We start from the raw sequence: 24,274 nt of genomic DNA, 5'->3' as shown, positions 1-24,274 counted from the left end.
GGATATTCTCTCCCTATCTCTCTTTCTATTCTAGAAATATCCTCCCAGCCCCCATAGTCTACTGCTTAAATGTCGGTTTAACTCAAGAGTTCCATTCTCATCTCCTTCTACACACTTTCTCTCCTCCGTAATGTCCATTACCATAATTTCAACAAATTCCAGTATGCTCATGATTCCTAAACATCCTCAAAAAGCTTTGAATTTTTTCCCATTGAAAGATAGGAACTTCCAGTGTCCAACTCATCAGTTGTACAAGCTAGTAAGTTCTCTAAGGAGAGACAAAATGTAGCAATTCTGTGTCACATGATTCAGGTTGCAATTCTGACTTTGGGGTGGCCTTGGGAAAGTTCCTTAGATTCATGGAACTTGTTTCATCATACATAAAAAAGAATGACAATCCTTTACTGGGCTTTTGGAGGATTAAATGTAATATACACCAACAATCTCTTTATTAACTATTTTACAGATACCTCACAAATATTTCTATTTTTTTGTCCCCTTTCCTTTTCTTCATTCCTCCAATCCTAATTGGTCAGCCCATCCTTTTGATTCCCTGTCCAAAATCTTTCTCAGATTTTTCTCTTCTTATTGCACAAGTTCTGGCCCTGCTTCTAGCCTCCCGCCCCCCACCTTCCACTCTGCTCTCTATATGGATAGGGTCCTAATGAAAAGATGGAGGCAGCACTTTTTGTTGGCAGTAGGATACGGCCCAAATATTTAAGTCCATTTGCAATCTGAATTCAAGCTTCATCTCTACCTCCATCCCACCCTATACATGGACATACACCTCCCTATCTTCTAACCATATCAAGCTACCCTTCTTCCCAAATGTGCCAGATACATTTAGCATCATCTGTGATTTTGACTGAGTTTTGATTCAGGCAAGAAAACCAATCTCTCTCTAACTGTTGAAATTCTATTCAGCTTTCATGATATATCTGTACTGTTAACTCCTCTATATAGCTACCTCTCCCTACCAGATTTGCAACCAAGTATTTTCCTTGGTAAATCATCGCTAAAAATAGACTGTAAGTTCCACTGAGGCAGGGACTTTTTTAAAAAAATGTTTCAAGTTTTTATTTAAATTCTAGTTAGTTGGCATATAGTGTAATATTAGTTTCAGGAGTAGACTAGTGATTCGTCACTTACATTCAACACCCAGTGCTCATCACAAGTGCCCTCCTTAATCCCCATCACCCATTTAACCATCCCCTCACCTCCCTCCCCTCCAGCAGCCCTCAGTTTATTCTCTATAGTTAAGAGTCTCTTTTATGGTTCACCTCTCCTTTTTCCCCCTATTTGTTTCTTAAATTCCACATATGAATGAAATCACGGGTATTTGTCTTTCTCCGACTGACTTATTTGGCTTAGCAGAATACACTTTAGCTCCAACCACGGCGTTGCAAATGGCAAGATCTCATTCTTTTTATGGCTGAGTAATATTCCATTGTATATATACACACCACATCTTCTTTATCCATTCATCAGTCGAGGGACATTTGGGCTCTTTCCATAATTTGGCTATTGTTGATAATGCTGCTATAAACATTAGGGTGCATGTGCCCCTTCAAATCCGTATTTTTGTATCCTTTGGGCAAATACCTAGTAGTGTAATCGCTGGGTCATAGGGGACTTCTATTTCCTAATGGTTAGGGCAGAAGCTCTCAAGTAATAGTAGGCACTTGGATGTTATTACAGCATGAGTGTCATTATAATTTAAACAGTTTAGCCAACTTTTTTTTTCTAGTGACAATAAAAGTTCCAAGATTCAGAGATTCAAAGAAGGTTTAAGATTCTAGTTTTGAGGGGCGCCTGGGTGGCGCACTTGTTAAGCGTCTGCCTTCGGCTCAGGGCGTGATCCCGGCGTTATGGGATCGAGCCCCACATCAGGCTCCTCTGCTGGGAGCCTGCTTCTTCCTCTCCCACTCCCCCTGCCTGTGTTCCCTCTCGCTGGCTGTCTCTCTCTCTCTCTATCAAATAAATAAATAAAATCTTAAAAAAAAAAAGATTCTAGTTTTGAGACTTAAAATATATTTTCTCTGTAACCTCTTTTCTCATAACTGACAAACTACTTGAAAACAGGAAGAAAGGAGGGAAGGAAAGGAGAGAAAATGAGTCACTGGCCCACATGCCAGAGCTGAAAGGAGGTGGGGGCAGGAGGAGGAGGAGGGGCTGGAAGAAACCTGAAAGAATGAATTTAAGACCTAAGTAAAAATGAATTTTTTTCAAGTTTCATTGTGTTTGCTTGCTTACTTGCTTGTCTGTGACAAGGAAGGGTATTTACTTTAAGCTTTTTTTGCTCAGGAATATGACAAATGATAAAATGATGTACAGTCCTAAAAAAAAGGCAAATACAAGATATTGTGGGTTCTTGAAAGTTTTAAGGATTAAGGAGCCCTAATTCTTTTTCAGAATTATCTGCAAGCTTAAATACATGGTTTCTCTGCATCTTCAGACCTATGTCTAAATGATATGGCCAAAAGCTGAAGTTTAAAACCAGCTTCTCCAAAACGTCTTCCTTAATAATACAAGTCTCCCCATTACCATTACCATCACATAATTTAATTATGCCCTATTACCCATATTTTGTGTTTTCATGACAATATGTATTTATGTGTTGTTTATTCTGTGCACTAAAATCATATCTATGTATAAATCCATATTTGTATTTCTCAAATTAGAAATTAAGACCACGGCAAATTCTGCCAACTTTCTACATAGCTCAGGGTTAAATCTAGGTAGAATATTTGTTAACTAGGTACTCAGTTCCTTATTAAAATTCATAATTAAAATCATAGCTTCATTATTATGGAAAGTTTTTGAAAGCTCACCAAAAGAGTGATTTGTACTTATTACATTATTACATTATTATTGTCATTATTATTATTACTTGATATCTTAGAGCCTCTTAGCTTTGTAATAAATTCTAATGTGCAAATTATTTATTCTCTTTTATAAAACATTCAATAATTCTATGATTCATAAGTAAAGTTATTCAAAGTTATGATAAGGTATTCCAAAAGCACCAAAAGGGACCCTCTCTTAGGTTTTTGTTTTTGTTTTTGTTTTTTTAGCTGTGAGTCATTTAAAGATACAGGATACAGGTTTACAATAATTTCATGCACTGGCTTTTTCTTTTGTGGTTCTGAATACGAATTCAATTGAGACTTAAAGAAACAGGAAGATATTTTGATTTGAAAGCTATATGAATTCACGAGGGAATGAGTTTGGTTTCTTCTCTACTTTGTAATGCAAAGAAGTACATTCCACAAAATCAGATGAAACAAGCCATTAATTTGACAGTCTCAGTCCTCGTAGCCCTATTGATTCAAAAACCTGAAAACAGTTATGGAGGCTTATTGGCTCCAATTAGGCGTCGTGAAGCTTGAGGTTAGAAGAAACGAGTGTACTGGGAGAAGAATCACTCAGCAACAGAATCCTTCTTAACATTGTATCATGAATGGGCATCAAATCTTGGTCTCCTGTCATTTTTGTACCTTTTCATTTATTGATTATCTTTATGGACCTGTTTCAGAATGTCCAGAGTCTCATTTCCAAGCTGATTGTGTCACCTTTTTAGGTTGCTTTTAGTGAACAAAAGATACTTGTCTCGTCTTCTGAGATGTTTCATAGTTTAAGCTCAAGAGCTTCCTATGAGGCTCATTTAGGTGTTCTCAAGAAACACTTTCAATTCCTTCTGTGTGATTATAATGCATGTGGAAATGCCTCAGGATATACTCTCGTGATGGATTAATCAATATGAGACTCTATAGATATATACTTATTTCAGCACATGCATCATCTTGCATGGAAATAACTCCTTTCGTTAGAGGTGTCTCACATTTTGGGTTTTTTGCCCTTAGCCATAAGAAGCCTAGCTAACTCTCATGACCACCCTTAGTGCATATAAATAATATATATCCACAATATTGTTCTTTAATGTTAAGATCTTAGTAAATAGTGCCACAAAAAGGAAGAGTCAGGGAGGAAAATGTTATTCACATTTTTAAGAACAATATCTAATGAAGCGATATAGTGTTATTTATAGCTGCTATTATGAAAGACCAATATTTCTTTGAATATTCCTTTCAGAATGTCCATTTTTGTCCATGTCTTACCTTAGTGATAGAAAAGCGGCTTTTTCCTCTAAATGATCACAATATACTTATATCTCGGATAACTTTTCGTATATCATCAAATGACAGGAAAATGGTTTTCTGAGGTGGGGTGGGGATGCTGACGAGGAAAGACTTGATTGCTAGAATCAATTATCAGTTATAAAATCCTTGCTTATCATTTGTTAACAAATCCTCAGTTGAAAACCTTTTGACCAGCTTGGTATAAGCCTAAATTTGGCTGTACAATGAATATAATCCAACTCTAATAGAAGATGACTATATTTCCAAGTATATTTAAAATAGGGGGAAAAATAAGATTATTGTAATAAATCTAACATCACAGCAACCAATTCATGGAGCTTAATTATGACACTACTAAATGTGAAAATCTATTCAGCGCTAGGAACACTTTTCACATTACATTCACGCTAAAGATTGGCTGTTAAGAGCTCATTACTGGTATTTTTCTAAAGAGTGGTTTATTAAACACAGTTACCTAATAAGCATCTTTGGTCGTGCAAATTGCTGAAAACAGTAATGAGTCTGATTAGACTTCATTTCAATTACGACAGCTTGTCTAGAAAAAATATATATACATATATATATGTATGTATATTTCCTTGATGCCTCAGAATCTAGCTACAAGACACAGCAGAGTTTAAAAAATAAAAAGCCACCCTATATTTCCTTTCCACAGTTCACTAATGAAGAGAGAATTGTCCAAGTCATCATCCAATTTACACACTGGAAAACTGGATGGACAAAGTGGAGTCACAATCATGTTTGGTTAAAACAGCAAAGGCTGTCTTGACTAATATGTCTAAATAAGGTCACCTTTAGTTTCTCTCTGCTTTTTTTTTTCCCCTCCTTAGGAATATAAAGCTATAAATGAGGTGGAGACTTAAAAATGATTCATTCTTATTTGGTTTGTGGAGGTTATTCTCCAGATTAATAGGCTCACCTTTCAATTACATTTTATCCATGGATCTTCTACTTAAAATCATAACAATACAGGAAGCTGTTGGACTATGCATGCTAATTACCAGGCCATTTCTTTAATAGATATATTGGGAGGAAAAAAATAAAAGAAACCAAGCTTTATGAACGTGCACTAATATTTCAGAAAGTGTCAAGAAATGTTCATTAGACACTAAACTTGATTTTGATATTTTAAAAAAGTATGTTATTTAGCTGCATTTAACAGCTAACCTCCTATTAAACCATGCCTGAATATTACTGCTCAAATTGAAAGAAAAAAAAATTGTTAATGTAAAAAGCCTTTAAGTGATTAAGCTGTCATTGCTGTCATTCGGGTACTCTAGTAACATTTTAATGCTTCTGGGAGCTATGGCCAGGGAGGCAATGCACTATTTTATGCTATATTCTCTGAATAGATTATTTTTTAAAGTATAATATCATTTGACACTGAACAAGATAAAATAATTTCTAGGATAAAATATGAAAACAGTGGCTGGATGTAGAAGCATTTTAAAAAAGGAGGGCACGATAAAACATCCTCACCTGAAAAACTTCACAAGTTAGCTAAGTGATCAGGTAAGGGCCGTAAGACGAAAGTCAAATACAAATGAATGCTCTTGTAGGCATTTGGATGCTTTCAAAAAGATTTACTTAAAAGGAGACCAGTTCCAGGTATGTCATTTCAATGAGAAAGGAATCTTCTTAGACTTATGATTCATCATTACTTTTATGAATTCTCTATTGCGTTAAAAAAAACCCTGTTCTATAGAAAACACAAAAACACTTCTAAATTGACTATTGGGGGTGCTTTCTCCTATGTTACCCAGTTATTACATATTTTAATTATTTGCTTTCAAGGATTTTTTAACATTTCATCGAAAATGATTATATTAAGTGTATCAACTACACTTCAACTAAAAAATGATTTTATTTTTTGTATTCAGCTGAGAAAAATGTATCAATAGGTAATAAAATTGCTATTAGGTTTCCTTTTTGAAGAATACTACCCTTATAAATCCAGACCTCCTCCAAAGTGAGTGCTCAATTAAGGAAAAGACTTCCCAGGACAGTTATGGGATCATAAACAAAACTTGAAGTTTTATAAGTATGGAAACTTTTTGAGGTATATGACTTGGTTCAAGCCACAAATAATAAATACCTAGCTAAAGAAAACCTGAAATATACTTACTTGTGATTAAAAATACGATGTGCACATTCGTTAAATCATTTAGAATAAACTTTGGATTCTAAGATTATTAATAGTAAAGCAGATCATTTTTAGGATAAAAGCAATTTTAAAAATCTCCTTTTTTTCTGTCACTTTCTCCCTAGTTTCTCTATATCCTTTCAATAACTACAGACATAACACTGAAACACACACATACAAGCCCCTAGATTTGATTCGTCGGTGTAGCCTAATCACCTGCAGGGTCAGGTTTTCCTGTTGTTTAGGGACTTTATGTAAATAGGATGCACACAATTTGAAGAGGGAGCAGGAAGATTTGACTTATTTACTTGTTTTAACATAAGCAACTAAAACTAGCAAATTTAAAGATAAGTTTCTTTTGTCGTGATGAGCACTGGGTGTTAATTTAAGTGAAGAATCACTAAATTCTGCTCCCGAAACTAATATTATACTCTATGTTAATTAACTAGAATTTAAATAAAAACTTGAAACATTGAAAAAAGATAAGTTTCTTTCAAATTCTCTGCTGATTTAAAAATGTGACCGTTAGCTCTGTTTTCCTTAAAATTATTAGCAAACACGGGAGCATTTCCATAACTAAGGAGGCCAATAAAATAGTGCATGATAGGTAAGAAGTATACAATTGTAGTATAGTTTATACCACATAGAAGCAACACCCTATAGCTTTTAACTCTATTGACAGTATTGAGAGCAAGTTTATGCTTACCTGTTGGATTAGAGACAAAGTTGCCATATTTATTCACAACAGAAGAGAGTTGGATTGGAACTGATTGTAGAATCGTAAGCAAAAGAACGGGGGTATGGATTTCATGTGATTAATGTCACTGGACCAATCATTGTTTTAAATTCAGCCAAGGTATAAAATAAAAAAAATAAAATAAAATAAGATATATAATTCAGCCAAGGCCTAAACTTTTTCTTTGACATAATGGCATTGTCTGTCCTAACAGTAGATGAAACGATGTTGTTAAATATTGTCATAGGGAATGTGACCAAGATAGAATATTCTCTGAAGAAACACTTTCTTTTAGGTTAGGTTGTTGGGCACCCCCTCCAGGACAGGAAGTGCCACTTTCTTTGAGGACGCTGATATCCTTCCTCTCTTTTCTGCTTCTGTCTCATTATGCAGCATTCTTTGTTTTTACAAATGGAAGAGCCAACAGCGCTAATGACTGGACTGTCACTCACACTGCACTTTTAACAACGTTCTGTTTATCTGGAAATTAGAGCATCCTAATTATAGGTGGTGCTCAGGTTTATTTCACCAGACCATAGAATGGGGCTGGGGGGAGGGAAGGTCGGGGGGGGGGTGCGGAGAAGAGAGAGGTAAGAGAACCGGTATTCTTAGTAAGAGCTCTTCACTTTTAATCCTGGACCGTGTTGATTGTATTCGGAAGCAGTTTATCTTCATACGTGGTCTCATATGGAAGAAACAACCCTAAACCCACCTAAACTCATTTCATATGTTGCTTTTTCCACTGCCTCCAGATCAAAGTTATTTTCTTCAGGCTGGACTAAATTATACACAGGTCCCAGGAGTGAAGGACACTGAATTAATGCACTATGTCACCCAGCCCTGACTATAGAATATTTTTATCAAAGTCCAAGACACTATTTTGCTATTGCATTAAAAATTAATGCACGAATTGCCAAAAAGAGAAAAATGCATAAATAACCTAAACAAATTTTGTCTGGGCTTTGCACACTACCTAGAGTCACCTTAAGCAGAGTTTTTAAGGAGAATGGTTGAAAAAGTTGTATACTTATATGTAAATCATATTCTACTCCTTTGTCTAATTATGTGAGGGGACTCTCAATCTTAAATAAGCAGCCTCAATGGTCTATTTTGTCTTACGTAAACTGTCTTTTTAGAGTAAGGTTCTAGAGGAACGCAAAAAAAGGAGGATGAATGCAAATTCCGTCTTACAGAAGGTCGTGGGGCTTGGGAGATTCTGAAATTCGTTTATTGACCCACGTCAGCACGGCGTGTTGGGCAAAAAGTGAATACAGTTCGGTTTAAATAGAACTAATTGAACGTTGCATTTATATACTTGAACTAGAATACACACGTGCAAATAGATGTTTACAAATAGCTGTGTGTGCGCATCATGATTAACATAACATTTCAGGATTGTGACCGAGGAAATTAACCAGCCACGTCATAATTCAAAGTTGGTATCATGCCCGGTTTGTGTTAACTAAAAGTGCAAATTTATTTTATATGACACAACAGTAACTTGAGAATCAATTGGAATAACCTCGGACTTAGGACAATGGTAATGCTGCCTCGGCAGAGACCTTTTATAAAAAAAAAATTCAAAAAACGACAGAAAATGCACAATACTTTTGGCATGTGGATTTCTCTTTCTGGATCAACCATACAGGCCGGATACTATGAACCTAGCGCAGGGCTTTCAGGTTGTGTTAACCCCGTTTATCCCCGCACGCTACACAGCTCACCTGTTATTTACACACATAAGAGGGTTGATACCGCAGAACAAGGGGAGTGCTCTGTTGTGACACAGAACATACATATTCATTAGCCCGGGCAGTCCCCGTGGACATATGTGGTATGTCCTGATGATCTTTGTATGACAAAAAGAACCGGGGGGGAGGGTAGGTGGCTGTAATGGATTGAAAACGTATGTGGGAAAAGGGAAGAGACAGCATGAGAAATGAAAGGCCATAAAGGAACAACTTTAAAGGTTCCCTACAATGCACTCTTTAAGCGGATTACAAATTATCCAAACACATTCACAGACGTAGAATAAACAAAATATTTGACTTAACCTGGAAGAATCCGTCCTCTTACCTAGTAACCCTCAAACTCTTCCTGACACTAAATACTGAGATTCTGAGTATGAATGATTTGTATATTTTAAATTGTATGTATATGCCTAGCCCTGTATTCTTTGGACTTAACTGTGATACGATAGACAGAATTTTGGACACTGTTTCTTTACTTGATTTAGATTAGTATTCAAAAATTTTTACACATAAACTTTTGTAAAACCCAGCCCTTACAAAAAAAAATGAACAAACAAAAAGTCTAAATTATGATTTTAAAATAGATGGATAATGTGAGCGTGATTATACGTTCATTTGAATACTTGGATTTAAGTTTAGGAAATTTTAGGACCCCCCCATAGGAAAAAATACTTATTTGAATTATGATTATGATTTCCTGCGTTGCTTTAAGTGATAGGCTGTCCACCCTGATCATATATTGAATATAAACTCAGTGGACTAAAAGTGATACTTCTCTCATCAGTGTAATTTGCTTTGCATAAGTGCTCATGCATTCATCCTCATAAATGGAAGCCGTCCTCCTGTATATGTCTTACATATTAAAAATGATGACCTATCAGACCAGTGCATACCGTTTCATCCTCAGTATGAAATATTGGCAAAATAGTCATTTTTACATTTGGTCACATTTTGAGAAGTGAATATTTTGTTGCTGTGAATAAAATCTAATGTATTTTAGGGAAATTGACTCAGATCATTAGCTACACACAAATTTAACTGAAGGACAGAGTATATATCATTCTAGTCTAAGTCGTGATGCCCATAACATTGAATACAGGTTCTTACTATGCCCCAAATGATGGCATATAGAACAAGACCGGTTGCCTACCCACATACCATCCACTCAAGAATGTTGTCTGAGATATAAGAGGCATAACTTGGAGTAACTTAAAACAGTCTCTCAAAAGTTGTACTAAAGATCATGACTGACCGAGAGGGGGCTCTTTACAATTAAATGAAGCTTTGGTTTGTGGTATTAGAACCTATGGTATATTCAAAGGAGCATATTAGAAATGGTGGGGATTGACATAGGGAAAACAGCTAGAAAAAGTATGACAAATCAGAGCAAAGGGGGAGACAGTGAAATAACAGCAATGTGGAAGCCAGCTTTTTAAGAAATCATTATTCATCATTCTATACTGTTGCACTAAGGACACTGAATCAACAAGAAAAATATCAACCATTTTCCCTATGTTCTGATTAAGAAGACAGGAATGCATATATATATATATATATATATATATATATATATATATATATATATATTAGGATTTAGGATTTTTTTCCTAAAGATACTACTTGTTCAAGTTTTAGAGCACTATACTTGCTAGTTTTCAAAAAAATGTACTTAAGTATAAAAGCTGGAGCTTGAAGCTTCTAAATGAAGTTACAGATTTGATTGTTTACGTCATTGATTGGTACCATCAAAATACCCGATGTTATAATAGGGAGTGGGGACACTGTGACAAAGTGGAGAGGGCATGCCATGTCCAAACTGGGTAGATGGTTTTCAGATTCAGCCAATTGTTGCCAGACAAGAATGAGATCTCGTGATCTAAGACAAGCATTCAGCTTGTCTTGAAAAATAGGAAATACAGAAGTGAAGATTATTTTCATAAAGTTAACTGATTTTTGAAACCTGGCGCTGGCCAAACCACAGCTGGTCACCGCTACACGCTGCCTGCAGGCAGTTAGGTGGCAATTCCTCTACGTGAGAGGCTGAGGTATGAGAACTGTATTTACCAAGGGCCATTTAGCCAGAAATGCCTTTGTGGCTCTTAAAAAGGATCGCTTTATGCAAATATGGTGAAAGGGGAGGAGGGAGTAATTTGCTTCAAAATATATTATCATTTGGAGTCTCGAGGTGTGAAAGTGTGATTTAAAGAGAAAAATCATTTGACAGTATTGTTATATAATTAGAATATCTTATTTCGAGACTGCAAGTTTTGAGATCATTCCTAACTGGATTTACCCCTGTAAGTACTTTATTTCTTACTTGTGGTCTCTACAGTGTTGAGTAACAAATAACATTTAAAATAAATAAAATACTGTGAAAACATCTGGAATCGAAAAACATTTGAATTTCTGACGCCTTTTGGTAAGATCATGCTCTGCGTTTTGCTGAGTATGAAAGAATTTCGGTACCTTCCTTATAACCAACATTCCCACTGGAAAATTTCCTTTTCAGTAGCTATCTCGAGGTTGAAGAAAAAGTGATTTATAAATTCTAGGAGTGATTTTACTTTTTCCTGCCTAGTCAGTTTTGTTTTGCTTTAATGCACTTGTATTATTTTTAGAAATCAAAGAACAGGAACTATTTGTATGGCAGTTCACAGTTGGAAGATATTTTCAGTGCATATTACACTTTAGCTAATCTTATTAACAATCCAGTAAGATGGACGATACCATTATGGCGCACATTTTATAGCTGAGGAAAGTGAGTTGGATGTGCCTAAGTGACTTCACCAAGATTAGAACAGATAAGCAATGGCATGAGCAAGGCCAATGGTCTGATTCCCAAGCTTGGGATATTCACTCTTCAGACAAAATTCTACAACCTTCTTTACGTTTCTGTCAGCCCCTTTCTATCCCACCAAGCTGGCAGTGCCTCCAAATAAAACAGTGTGTTGGGCAAATTAGTTTTCAACCCCACAGGACACCATGGTAAGTGAAGTTCCAAACTATAATGGAGACTGTCTGGATTGGGCACTAGGTCACGTTAATGTTCCCTTAATCTCTAAAATCAAAGAGAATTTAGAATGTGAAGTGGCAAAGAAGACAAAGCTGAAAAGGTTTCGTTGTCTGATAAACAGATTCCCTTGACTTCAGTTCTTAGCGCTGAACCACAGGCTCTGTATATAGTGGGCCCTCAAGTCGTCGACTAAATAAAATTAGCAGTCCCTACCTTATATTTAGCTGAAAAAGGGCTTCTAATTTTGGTGTTCAGAAGATGGAACCGGATTAAATAGATGAAGGAGCACGTGTAATTTCTGTGCTCTCCCCCCTCACTTTTAGATATGGCCTCACATTTTCAGGCTGGGAATTATCAGGAAATGGACTGAGGAAGATTTCAGATCAAATGGGTTAGTCCAGGGAATACTAGACACTGCGGTGTTGGCCTCTTGGCTTCTGAGGGTGAGGCCACAGAAGGAGAACGCCCCTGGGTCTGCGCAGACATTCCATGTGCTCATTGCTCCCCTGGAAGGATCATGATAAGGAGACGCTGCATCGGGCCAGTCTGCACCACCAGGAGGTTTGTAGGTGCTCTCGCGAAGCTTTTCACTGCATAAATCTGTATTTTTAGCCAATGAATGTGCTCTGTCTTCCTGAAATGCTGCATGTTCCGTGTGTTAGTTCTGCCATTCCCTAGAAGAGGACACATCTGTTGCAGTGTTAGGCTGAATATATTCAAGTTGACCCTTGAGCAACGCAGGTTTTGAAAATCTGCGTATGACTTTTGACTCCCTGAAAACTAATAGCCTACTCTTGACCAGAAGCCTCACCAATAACATAAACGGTCGATTAACACCCATTTTGTATGTTGTGTGTATTATATACTGTATTCTTACGATGAAGTAAGCTCTATAGAGAAGAGCAAATGCTATTAAGAAAATCGTAAGAGGAAATAACACCTGCAGTATTGTCATGTATTAATCCAAAAAAATCTGCATATAAGCGGACCCACATAAGCAAAGCTGTGTTTCCAACTGTACTTTGTTATATTGATCCCAGGAGTGATTGCTTTCTCGAGAGAACATGGGTAAATATGCTATTAGATTTTTTAGAAATATATTTAAATAAATAATAATGAAGAGTTCAGAGGCACCGTGGCCCAAAGGAGTGTAACAGGTGTAGCGATGTCGTGCAGGCCGGTGTGGGGCATCGTGCAGCTATCCTAGAGCGAGCAAGCCTTCCTGGCCTGCAGCTGTTTGCCTCAGGCCCCTGCCCCTGGGAAGTGTGAGGAAACCTGCAGATACGGCAGCGTCCCTAGCAGCCAGAATCACCGCATGGGAACCTCGTGGAAGAGACCGGCTTTTTTAGACCCGCTGAGCAGCATCCCTGGGTTAGGTAGGGGTGGGGGGAAGGTGGTGAGGGCTTACATTCGTATTTCCAGGAACGTGTGCTAAAAATAGACTCCAGCGGCTTAGTCTCTTCTTTCAGATGCCCTCCAATGCATTCTGCACGTTGTTTTTATATCCTTCCTTTTCCTGTGTAACAGCTTCTTTATCATTCTAAAGCTAAGACAGAACTTCGAAGGGTATCACAGTTGTGCTGTTGCAAAATAGTTAAAGAACAAAATGCAGCACGTAAAGCAATGAGGCAGCGACTGCTCAGTAATTAAACCCAAGTTATAAAGTGGTCAGAAATGGTAAGGAACATGTTATCCAAACTGTCCAGTTTTATGAGAAATATAGACTTGTTCATTTATATATGCATAACTTCATCCAATGGCAATGAAATAACAAAATGCTCGGGCTTTGTACAGTAGTACCTATCATTCTGGTATAACACTCACGTTCACGTCTCTTAAAAGCAATTTTCTATCAAATTACATATTTTACAAACACACACATTGCAGTGGAATTTGCTGGCTGTATTAAGAATTTCCTGATCCTCTCAAAAATAAAAATTGATGTTTTGGAACAATTCTTCAATTATCTTTAAGAAGTCTTTTTCAGACTTTCCACTGTTTTCGGAGTTTTTATTGTACCTATTTAAGCTCTTTCTAAACAGCATAGGAAGTTACTGTTCTGGAGTCATGTTTCTACTAGTGTTAAAATAGTATTGTTTCTGAGATTTCTCTCTGCATGTTCCAGAGAGAAACCACATAAAATCTGTTTTTTAAGGCCCACCTGATTATTTGGGTGCCAAATTAAGTGACACGCCTCTGCTGCTTCCGACACGTAGAGAACAGCAGTACAATCAAATGAAGCATGATTTTTTGTTCAAAGAACATTTGGCTCTCCATTTTTCTTCTATTCCACACCAGAAATAGCACCATCAATAAACAGAATAATAATAACAACAACCACCACCACAAGTTTGGTTCTCCTTCCAATTAGCATTAAAATTCGAGAAACTGATGAGAAAGCTCTCTGTGCTCCCAAAGCCCGGGCAATCTCCTGAACGCCGGCTTCTTCAGCTCCTACTAATAATAAGAACTAGCTTATGCTTAACTATTAACTGACGCTTTCAAGTAACATTAATGATTTCAAAACACGGGATAAATACTCGTGTTCCGGGGGATGTGAATAACTCTGTTCCCTTAAGGTTATTTAATCAAAGCTCAGTCTTGCCTTTGGCAGCCCCGCTAAGGTTACTGGTAGTTAGCATGCATCAATAAATAAACTTCCAATTATCTTGGTAAGCACATCCAAAAATAGCACGAGAATCAAAAGGCAATGGTATATCCAGTAATTGTCCCAAGTAAATAATTTTGATAGGATCTTTCCTTAATTTCAGATGAAATAAAAATCTTAAGAAATGTATTAGTTTTGTTAGAGTTAAACTCCGCAGACATACCCAATGAAAATGACCAACCTTTTTTAATGTAAACGTTACATTCCTGTCTTTTACAGTGATTATAACTTACTGAAACCATTGTTTATACACTTTTTATAAATGATCAACTTACAAGAAGAAATTTTAAGCCAATAAGGGGGAAGATTGCCTTTTTGTTTGTTTTTCAAATAATTATTACAAATTTGAGCAGTTTCGTTTTTTTAAATGGGCTTTTATCATGTTTGTCATGTATGTTAACTAATGCCAACGATGGCTTAGCTCAGCTAACCGAAAGGAAGCCATGCCTTTTAGTGTGTGTGTGTGTGTGTGTGTGTGTGTTATGTTGTGTTTGTGGTAAATTCCATTTTCTGTGACCCCTAAAATATTTTTGGAGGCCTCCTTTCAAGACATTTATTCATGTTTCTTCTGTATCAATCTCATCAAACTTCCACTCAGAGCATATGTGCATTCTTATTTTCTCAACTGTGTATTTGATAATCTTTTAAAGAAAAAACCCTAATAGAAATTCCCTGGAAATAATTTACAGGACTAATGAATTTGTAGGTCTTTTAGACAGTTCTACATTACAGTCACATTAATATTCTTTCCTTTTTATAAGGCTTGAAGTAAATCCCATGACAGAAGAAGAATTTAGATACTGATTACTTACGATTGGTTCCTGGTGATTTGCTCTTAATAATTTCCAGTTGAATTTAATGAAAGTATGATTCCTGAAATGCTGCTTCATTAAAATTGCATCTTTTCCCCTTTAAGTGTGGTTTCGGTCATTTTGCCCATTCTGCAATGTGTTTTCCTGTCCCCCCCCCCCTTCAAAAGGAATGATTGAGAAAGCAGAAACAATTAAGAATATCACTTTAGTTCCTCCTAGAAGTCACCCCCAGAGTTCGGACTGAAATGATGCAACCTGTACTTCACCAGGATTTTATAATTTTTTTTTCCCCAATTGATGATAGTATTTTTTTTAAATAGAGTTTTAAAAGAAAAACATACGAAGATTTGGGAGGAGTGAGGGAAAGGAAAGTGAAGAAAGAATCTTGCATATCCAAGAGAAGTAAGGTCTTTCATATTTTTATTAAAAAAAATAGAGAGCTTGATTAAGTTATACTGTGCAGCATTCAGACTTAATTTAACTGAGATGGTGATTTGCAAATGAATATCTACATGGATCCTTTTTAAAAATCCAAATGCAAATGAGTACAACTGCAGTAAAATATATTTGCAAATGAATCCTGTTGCTTTATTCATTTATTGTGTAATTACTGCAATCCTTCCCACCTTGTTTTCAGTATTTCTTAATCATTAAGTCGGAAGCATGACAGCAGTGCCAGCCCTGGCATGATTCTCTTTGACTAAAACCTTGTAAATTAACACAATTAGCACAGCATCATCCTGCTAATTAACTTCCAGTGTCTGGTGCAGTGGTTTTGCAAACAAGGAAGAGGGAGTCAGGAGGGAATCAACATGCCATTCTGTTACCAAACTCTGTGCTGTGTTCAGTTTAGCTCAGGAAGTCAAAGCTGGCCATGTCAGAAGCCAGAGTCAGGGAATGAAGAGCTAAAGGGGTTGGAGAAGGAAGGCAGAAGGGTGTAGGAGCTGTCAAAATAGACTGCAGAAATTCAGAAGGGAGCTGATGCCGCAGATGCTTCATTTAGACCAGGCCTCCTTCTTATCAAGGAATCTCTGCCAGAGGCCATAAGGCAGTCTACAAAATTCACTTTGGGTAATACAAAGGAGATTAAGGAGGCCTACTTGATATAGCTGTACCAGAATAGGAAGTGTTCGAACCAAGCAGAGATTAGAACGAGGTGAGCCAGCCCTGGGAGACAAAACAGGGTTCCAGTGCTCTACTGTAACTAAGTATATAGGAGTCCTCCAGGGTACGTTCTAAATCCCGTTGGGTAGTGGTTCCCTAATCTGTGAAATAAGGTAATTTCTAAGGCCTCTTCAAACTGTAACATTTAAATGATTCTCTGATCTAACTGAGAAAATACTCTAGTTTTACAGTTTGCTACTTAAGTCACCTTGCTTCGGTTAGTAATCTAGCAGGTGATAGAATTACCCATAGCATCTCATTATCTAGCTGTGTTCCTTGAGTGTATGCCACACACACACTGCTTCCCATAGAAATGTAAAGAGAATCCAGATTCTCTCCCTCTTCTCTATTCTTATACTCCCTTTCACCTGTTTCCTCCCTCCCTGCCTGCATGCACTCCTTCCTTCCTTTCTTCCTTCCCTCTTCTCTCCTCTCTCCCTCTCCGCCCCCTATATATATATATATGTATATATGTGTATATATATACATACATATACACACACATAATAGGTATATGTAAAGATATGTGTGTGTGTGTGTGTGTGTGTGTGTGTGTGTGTGTGTGTGTATGTATTCTCCCATCTTAGTACTTGGAGGCTGTAAAGCAGAGGGAAGGATTATAGGGGAAGGAGGGAGAATGCCAGCTGGAAGACCGACAGACAAGTGATGCTTGTTTTTTTTTTTCAGAGACTCAACAACAGAACTGAGAGGCAGAAAGGAGCCAGTTGTAATTCATACCGAGTTGTAGGCTTTGTGCGATGAAAGCGATGGAGCGCTGCCTGGGAGATTGCTTTGCTGCACTCCACGAAGCAGATTTGAAACTGTCGTGGAGCACTTTAGATGAGAGTTGGATTATGGAATGACCTGCTATGTCTGTGTCATATTGTTCTGCGCAGGGAGCATTATACTGTGCTAACTAGGTGTTCAGTACCAAATAAGAGAGGGGTCCTAGATGTGATCTGTCAGCTGTGTCTCATTTTTATATTGGTTAAAATATAAAACAGAAACTCTGATGTGAAGAGACAGGACGGCTAGATATTGCACATGTTAATAGTATCCCGTTCCCGATAGTTAAAAGATATGCACGTTTCATTGTAAGAACCTGTTCTAATTTGACAGGACTGTGTGTGTACATATATATGTGTTCCTGTGTGTGTGCAGCGAGTAACTCGACAGGCTTAACAGAAATCAATTTGTTTATCACTTAACAATGAACAGAGAATGAGGTCTTCTACTGAGTTTTGGTTTAAATTCGGTTTACTTTGTATTCGGGACGAAATCCGGTCCGTTTGGAAGTGTACCTGCCGTCCAGGTCACAATGGACGTCACACCCTATGGGACTTCCTTGTCACGTCTCTAGCATTAATGGAAGATAATAGGTAACACACGAAGGTAGGGGGAAAGCTCTCACACTTCTGACGAGTATCTCAGTAAATTAACTTTCGTCCCCCCAAACCCGCAGGCTTGAAGATGCAGTGGACGCCGGAGCATGCCCAGTGGCCAGAGCAGCACTTTGACATCACCTCCACCACTCGGTCTCCTGCCCACAAAGTGGAAGCCTACAGAGGTCATTTGCAGCGCACCTATCAGTACGCCTGGGCCAACGATGACATTTCTGCTCTGACTGCATCCAACCTACTCAAAAAATACGCAGAGAAGTATTCTGGCATTTTAGAGGGCCCCGTGGACCGGCCTGTACTCAGCAACTACTCCGATGCCCCATCAGGCCTCGTGAACGGTCGGAAAAATGAAAGCGAACCCTGGCAGCCTTCCTTGAATTCCGAAGCGGTTTATCCCATGAACTGTGTCCCGGATGTTATCGCGGCCAGCAAAGCTGGAGTCAGTTCAGCCCTCCCTCCGGCAGACGTCTCTGCAAGTATAGGGAGCTCTCCTGGGGTGGCCAGCAACCTGACAGAACCGAGTTATTCCAGTAGTACCTGCGGGAGCCACACCGTCCCTAGTCTCCACGCAGGGCTCCCGTCTCAGGAATATGCCCCAGGATACAACGGCTCGTACCTGCATTCTACTTACAGTAGCCAGCCAGCACCTGCACTTCCCTCGCCGCACCCTTCTCCCTTGCATAGCTCTGGGCTCCTCCAGCCCCCGCCGCCGCCGCCACCACCACCAGCCCTGGTCCCAGGCTACAATGGGACCTCGAACCTCTCCAGCTACAGCTATCCCTCTGCTAGCTACCCTCCTCAGACTGCTGTGGGATCCGGGTACAGCCCTGGCGGTGCACCCCCTCCTCCTTCAGCGTACCTGCCTTCAGGAATCCCTGCTCCTACCCCTCTGCCCCCCACCACTGTTCCTGGCTACACCTACCAGGGTCACGGTTTGACACCCATTGCGCCCTCGGCTCTGACAAACAGTTCGGCAAGTTCTCTCAAAAGGAAGGCTTTCTATATGGCAGGGCAAGGAGATATGGACTCCAGTTACGGAAATTACAGCTATGGCCAACAGAGATCGACACAGAGTCCTATGTACAGAATGCCCGACAACAGCATTTCAAACTCAAATCGGGGGAATGGCTTTGACAGAAGTGCTGAAACATCATCCTTAGCATTTAAGCCAACGAAGCAGCTAATGTCCTCTGAACAGCAAAGGAAATTCAGCAGCCAGTCCAGCAGGGCTCTGACCCCTCCTTCCTATAGTACTGCTAAAAATTCATTGGGCTCAAGATCCAGCGAATCCTTTGGGAAGTACACGTCGCCGGTAATGAGTGAGCATGGGGACGAGCACAGGCAGCTGCTCTCTCACCCAATGCAAGGCCCTGGCCTCCGTGCAGCTACCTCATCCGACCACTCTGTGGACGAGCAACTGAAGAATACTGACACGCACCTCATTGACCTGGTAACCAACGAGATTATCACCCAAGGACCACCGGTGGACTGGAATGACATTGCTGGTCTCGACCTGGTAAAGGCCGTCATTAAGGAGGAGGTTTTATGGCCAGTGTTGAGGTCAGATGCATTCAGTGGACTGACGGCCTCACCTCGGAGCATCCTTTTATTTGGACCTCGGGGAACAGGCAAAACATTATTGGGCCGATGCATAGCTAGTCAGCTGGGGGCCACGTTTTTCAAAATCGCCGGTTCTGGACTCGTTGCCAAGTGGTTAGGAGAAGCCGAAAAAATTATCCACGCCTCTTTTCTCGTGGCCAGGTGTCGCCAGCCGTCGGTGATTTTTGTCAGTGACATTGACATGCTTCTCTCCTCTCAAGTGAGCGAGGAACACAGTCCAGTCAATCGGATGAGAACGGAATTTCTGATGCAGCTGGACACTGTACTAACTTCAGCTGAGGACCAAATCGTAGTAATTTGTGCCACCAGTAAACCAGAAGAAATAGATGAATCTCTTCGGAGGTACTTCATGAAACGACTTTTAATCCCACTTCCTGACAGCACAGCGAGGCACCAGATAATAGTACAACTGCTCTCACAGCACAATTACTGTCTCAATGACAAGGAGTTTGCACTGCTCGTCCAGCGCACAGAAGGCTTTTCTGGACTAGACGTGGCTCATTTGTGTCAGGAAGCAGCGGTGGGCCCCCTCCATGCCATGCCAGCCACAGACCTTTCAGCCATCATGCCCAGCCAGTTGAGGCCCGTTACATATCAAGACTTTGAAAATGCTTTCTGCAAGATTCAGCCTAGCATATCTCAAAAAGAGCTTGATATGTATGTTGAATGGAACAAAATGTTTGGTTGCAGTCAGTGATAACTTCTTTAAAAAAAAAATGTAATGAATGTTGGCACACACGCATAAAACCTGCTACATAGGGTATAGAGCCCCTTTCCAGTAGTGTTTAAATCGCAAAGGGTACTGGGGAAGATGACGATTGAGTTGCATCTTTAGAGTCAGGGTAGATTTGGAGGAAAAACGCATCAAATGAGAGCTTCTGATTTGAGAGCCCCAGATGACAGAAAGCATCTGCTGATGCTCAGTCCGGTTCAAGCTAGACAACACTCACCAAGGAGCAAGGTGCAAGTGTGTTGATTTCAGAAGGACATGAACCTCGTGTGTTGATTCCATTCTGCTGTTCTTGAGATTTAGTTGCTGTCAAGTGCCTGGAGTGGTGCTTTATTTTTTGTTTGCCTCACAATTACATTGGTGGCATGTGCTAATATAAAGAGCTTTAACTTCAAACATTATTGGACTAAAGAGATGAACGGTTGTGTGACGACAGAATACCAGATTTTTGCCATTTTAAGAGCAACAGTATTCCTCAATCCTGTCTGTTCTGCAGTATTAAGCTAAGAACAGGTAAAACAGGGTAACGGTAATCTGGACCTTAATTTCTGCAGTTCATTTCTTTTAATGTTCTTGTCTGCAAAAACTCAGGAAAGCGATTGTGATTTGTACAGTACCTCAAAGGAATGTGTTGAAAGCACTATGTACTGCTGAGAGTAATGGGATAGGCTTCAATGTTACTTTATATTAAAAATGTATGTTTACCTCAACAATTGGAAAATAGCAAGGAAAATTACTTTGAATGTATCCGGAAAAATACTGACGTGTGATACAACTGAATATTTACAATTTAAAGTAGAAATGGAAGGATTTTTTTAAAAAAGATTCTTTTACTAATTATGGGGAATTAACCAGAGCAGAATAATTCTTTATGTCAAAAACTGCAAGAGTTCTTCATACATTGCTCCTTGATAATGAAGTGAAAATGTTCTTAAAAGGTACACTGGTTAATGGAAAGCTACTCACTCAGTTCATGTTAGTGTCTAGAACACTCGGCCACAAGACCTGCTTAGGGCCCTGAAAGTCACAGTACCTAAAAACTAGGACTGCCTTTTACTGCATAGCTGGTGGTGGTGGTGGCGGTGGTGGTGGCGGTGGTGGTGGTGGTGGTGGTTTGCGAATTCTCTCTTAAAACTGCTGGGAATGGTGTCCTTCTATTCACTAATCTAGCTTATAGGCTTGCCGTGCTGTTTGATAGAATGCAGAAGATAGCAAGCAAAAACAAACAAATACAAAAACCGACCAATCAACTTCTCTATATCCACAAAGAACATCTACATCCCCTCTCCTTTTTGACTCCTCTCTTCTCAGTGCAATTTTGCTTCTCATTTTGAAATCTTCTGGGCTGTAGTGCTCCCACATTCATTTCTACCTCAGTTTTGTTACATTTCTCTTGGAGAGTAAAATAGAAAATTGGAAATGGACACACACACACACGTGTGTGCGCATGTGCACACGCACACACACACACACACAACTACACCTTGTCAAACACGTTACTTTGTTTTCTCCCTTTTCCCATAAATCTAGTTTCCAGAAACATCGGTCTTCATGCTTGCTTCCACCTGAGTCCACCCCCACTCTAGAATCTGGGGCATTTTTCTTATTTTCCCATTCTTCCCCTGCTCCCTGCCCCCCCAAGTTGTTCTTTGTATCCTTTAATGCTTTATGTGCAACTTTTCATTGATAGCTAACTGATGTTCGGCAATGCCTCTGAACAGACAGTGTAGGCTGTAGCTTTCCAAAGCCACTGCCCATGCATAAGCAGAACAGCCTGGCTTTTTGAATGTATTTTTCCTGTTTTTTTTTTCCTTCCTTTTTTTTTTTTTTTTTTTTAGTTGAGAGATGCAGTAACAAAACTGTTGCAAAGCACTGGCATTTTATGTATTCAAAAAGTGATGTACATTTTTTAAAAATTTAAATAAATGCAATGAGAAGCCCCAAGAAAGCTTTCTGTTATTGTTTTTTTTTTCTTCAAAAATTCACAATGTCAAATTCTCTGAAACACTTAACATAGAGAAAGCTAATGAAGGACTTCATCGTATTTCTGAAATTTATGATGCTTGATCATTACTCCCCTTTTTTCGTATTTTTCATGTTGCAAAAAACTGAGCAAATGAACCAAAATTTAATTTACTGTGATATTCTATCAATTAAAACTGTGCTTACATATAAATATTCCATATTAAAAAGCAGTGCCTTTCATTAAGGATACAAAAAATAATATTTAAATACGTCCTCTGCTTTTCACGAGTGAATAAATGCTATAATCGTGTCCTGGCTCTACCCTGCACATCTCTTATTGTAAGGGAATTCTAATATCCCCATTAACTTGTAGGTTCATATTGATCTCACTGACAAGTTTACTTTTGCACAGTGCTGACCTATTTTCTGTCTTTTAGACATTACATTTCATTTCCGCCAACATGCTGTGTTCACTTGAAAGCAACTGGCAAGTTTTGACAAACCCAGTCTTATTTAGACAACTTTGGAAAATCCAATATTGACCCACATTTTTGTGGCTAGTAAGAGTTAATGCCAAATATGACTGCACTATTGTGTTTTATGCTCATTTATAAAACTGCAAATAAATTAAAGTCATACATATTGGCTTTTAGCTTTAAGTGAATTAAAAATTACTTTGAGATATGAGTGGTCAAAAATCCATGTATTTAGGCAGAAGCTGAAGTCTTGTGTGAATTTCATTTAGCCTCATGAATTCTTGGATTTGATCTCTTGGGAAATTGGGCATGCTGAAGAAATGAAGATCTGTTGGGGGAGATAAGGCTGACCTTTGAGTAGATAGTGCTATCCTGTGATTCTTTGATTCCGCATGGCAGCATTACGAGCTCTTCTATGGACTAGCCTAATAATGAGCTCTTTTCTGACCATCGCTTCTGGAGCTTGGGTGGGGGTGGGGTGCCACATCCTGAGAAGTAAATGTGTACGATCAGTGATAGTACGACTGAGTAAGCGGGCTTCGTACTCGTGGCCTCTTTTTGACTGCTAAGAATTTGGAGAAGGCTACTAATGAAGGTAAGGTAATGAGCCAGTCCAAATCCCTTGCCGTCTGGCCAGGGGATTTGAGCCAGTCCACTTAACAGCCCCTAATTCTGTTCTTCACAACTGCAATAACATTTCCAACGGGAACAAAAAGGAAGTGAAGGAAACCACTTCAGTAGAAGGATCAATAGAAATTCAAGAGGTAGTTCATAATGACCTTATGTGTGACACAAATGGAAATACCCTACACTCCTGGCATGCTTCTCACCAAAATATTTAGAACAGTAGTGACAATATGGAAAACTTTGCTGACTGAGCTGATCAATGGAATGTGAAGGCAGTATACTTTAAGGCTATTTACTTTCACACAGAATGTTTATCTATTAGTCAGTTTGTATTCTACTCAAATGCAGATAGACGGGTATAATGTTTTCTTGTGCATTTGAAACCTATCAAGGAGAAAATAAACCATTCCACTAAAATACATAGGCCAAACACCATCTGGGCAAGTGATAAAAGCTATCCAGAGGCTATGCTATGTAAAATAGCGAGGTCAATTTACATGGGTTGCATAGTACTTGGCTATGCAGTTTTCAGAAGAATACATCCAAAAAAGTCCAAATTAATTCCTACAATAGGTCTTTGTAAATTTACATATATTTGTGGGTTGGAAAATATATTTTAGAGGCATTTAGAATGTGTTTCTCTAGAAACGTGTCCAACTCCAAACAGAAAGATACTTCTATAATCCCATTCTCATGTTTCTTAACAAGAATTGGCTACCGTGATCATTGAAACTGTATTTTGCAAAGTGAAAGGGACATAGTTTGTTGAACTATCGAGGCCACTAAGGTAAAGTTCTAATATATATATATATATATATAAAATTAGCGTGTGTGTTTGTGTGTGTGTATGTGTGTGCTGTTTTCACCACCACCTATTCGAACTTCAACATCCATTTTACATTATTCAGAAGCAACTGGTTACGTCCTTTCTTCCCATGTACAGATACACATGACCACTCGACAATTCGAAGTGTTTTAATATGTTTTTTTCTTTTGAAAAGTAAAGTCT

The 24,274-nt window shown here is 38.7% G+C and overlaps 1 protein-coding gene across 3 annotated transcripts in view; it reads left to right on the top strand.

Annotated features, from left to right (window-relative positions):
- Window positions 1-22,145, top strand: part of FIGN (fidgetin, microtubule severing factor) — a 122,046-nt gene extending 99,901 nt beyond the window's left edge. For all 3 annotated transcript variants that reach the window (XM_026492672.4, XM_044381526.3, XM_044381525.3), the window contains one exon: window positions 17,910-22,145. In XM_026492672.4, coding sequence (XP_026348457.1) covers window positions 17,910-20,164 — 2,255 coding nt within the window. In that variant the 3' untranslated portion in view covers window positions 20,165-22,145. The remainder of the gene's footprint in view (window positions 1-17,909) is intronic.
- The last annotated feature ends 2,129 nt before the right edge of the window (window positions 22,146-24,274 follow it).

This window comes from Ursus arctos, unplaced genomic scaffold (genome assembly GCF_023065955.2).
Source record: "Ursus arctos isolate Adak ecotype North America unplaced genomic scaffold, UrsArc2.0 scaffold_1, whole genome shotgun sequence".
Classification (NCBI taxonomy): Eukaryota; Metazoa; Chordata; class Mammalia; order Carnivora; family Ursidae; genus Ursus; species Ursus arctos.
Note: the sequence above shows the minus strand (reverse complement) of the source record. Positions and strands in the feature narration are given on the sequence as shown.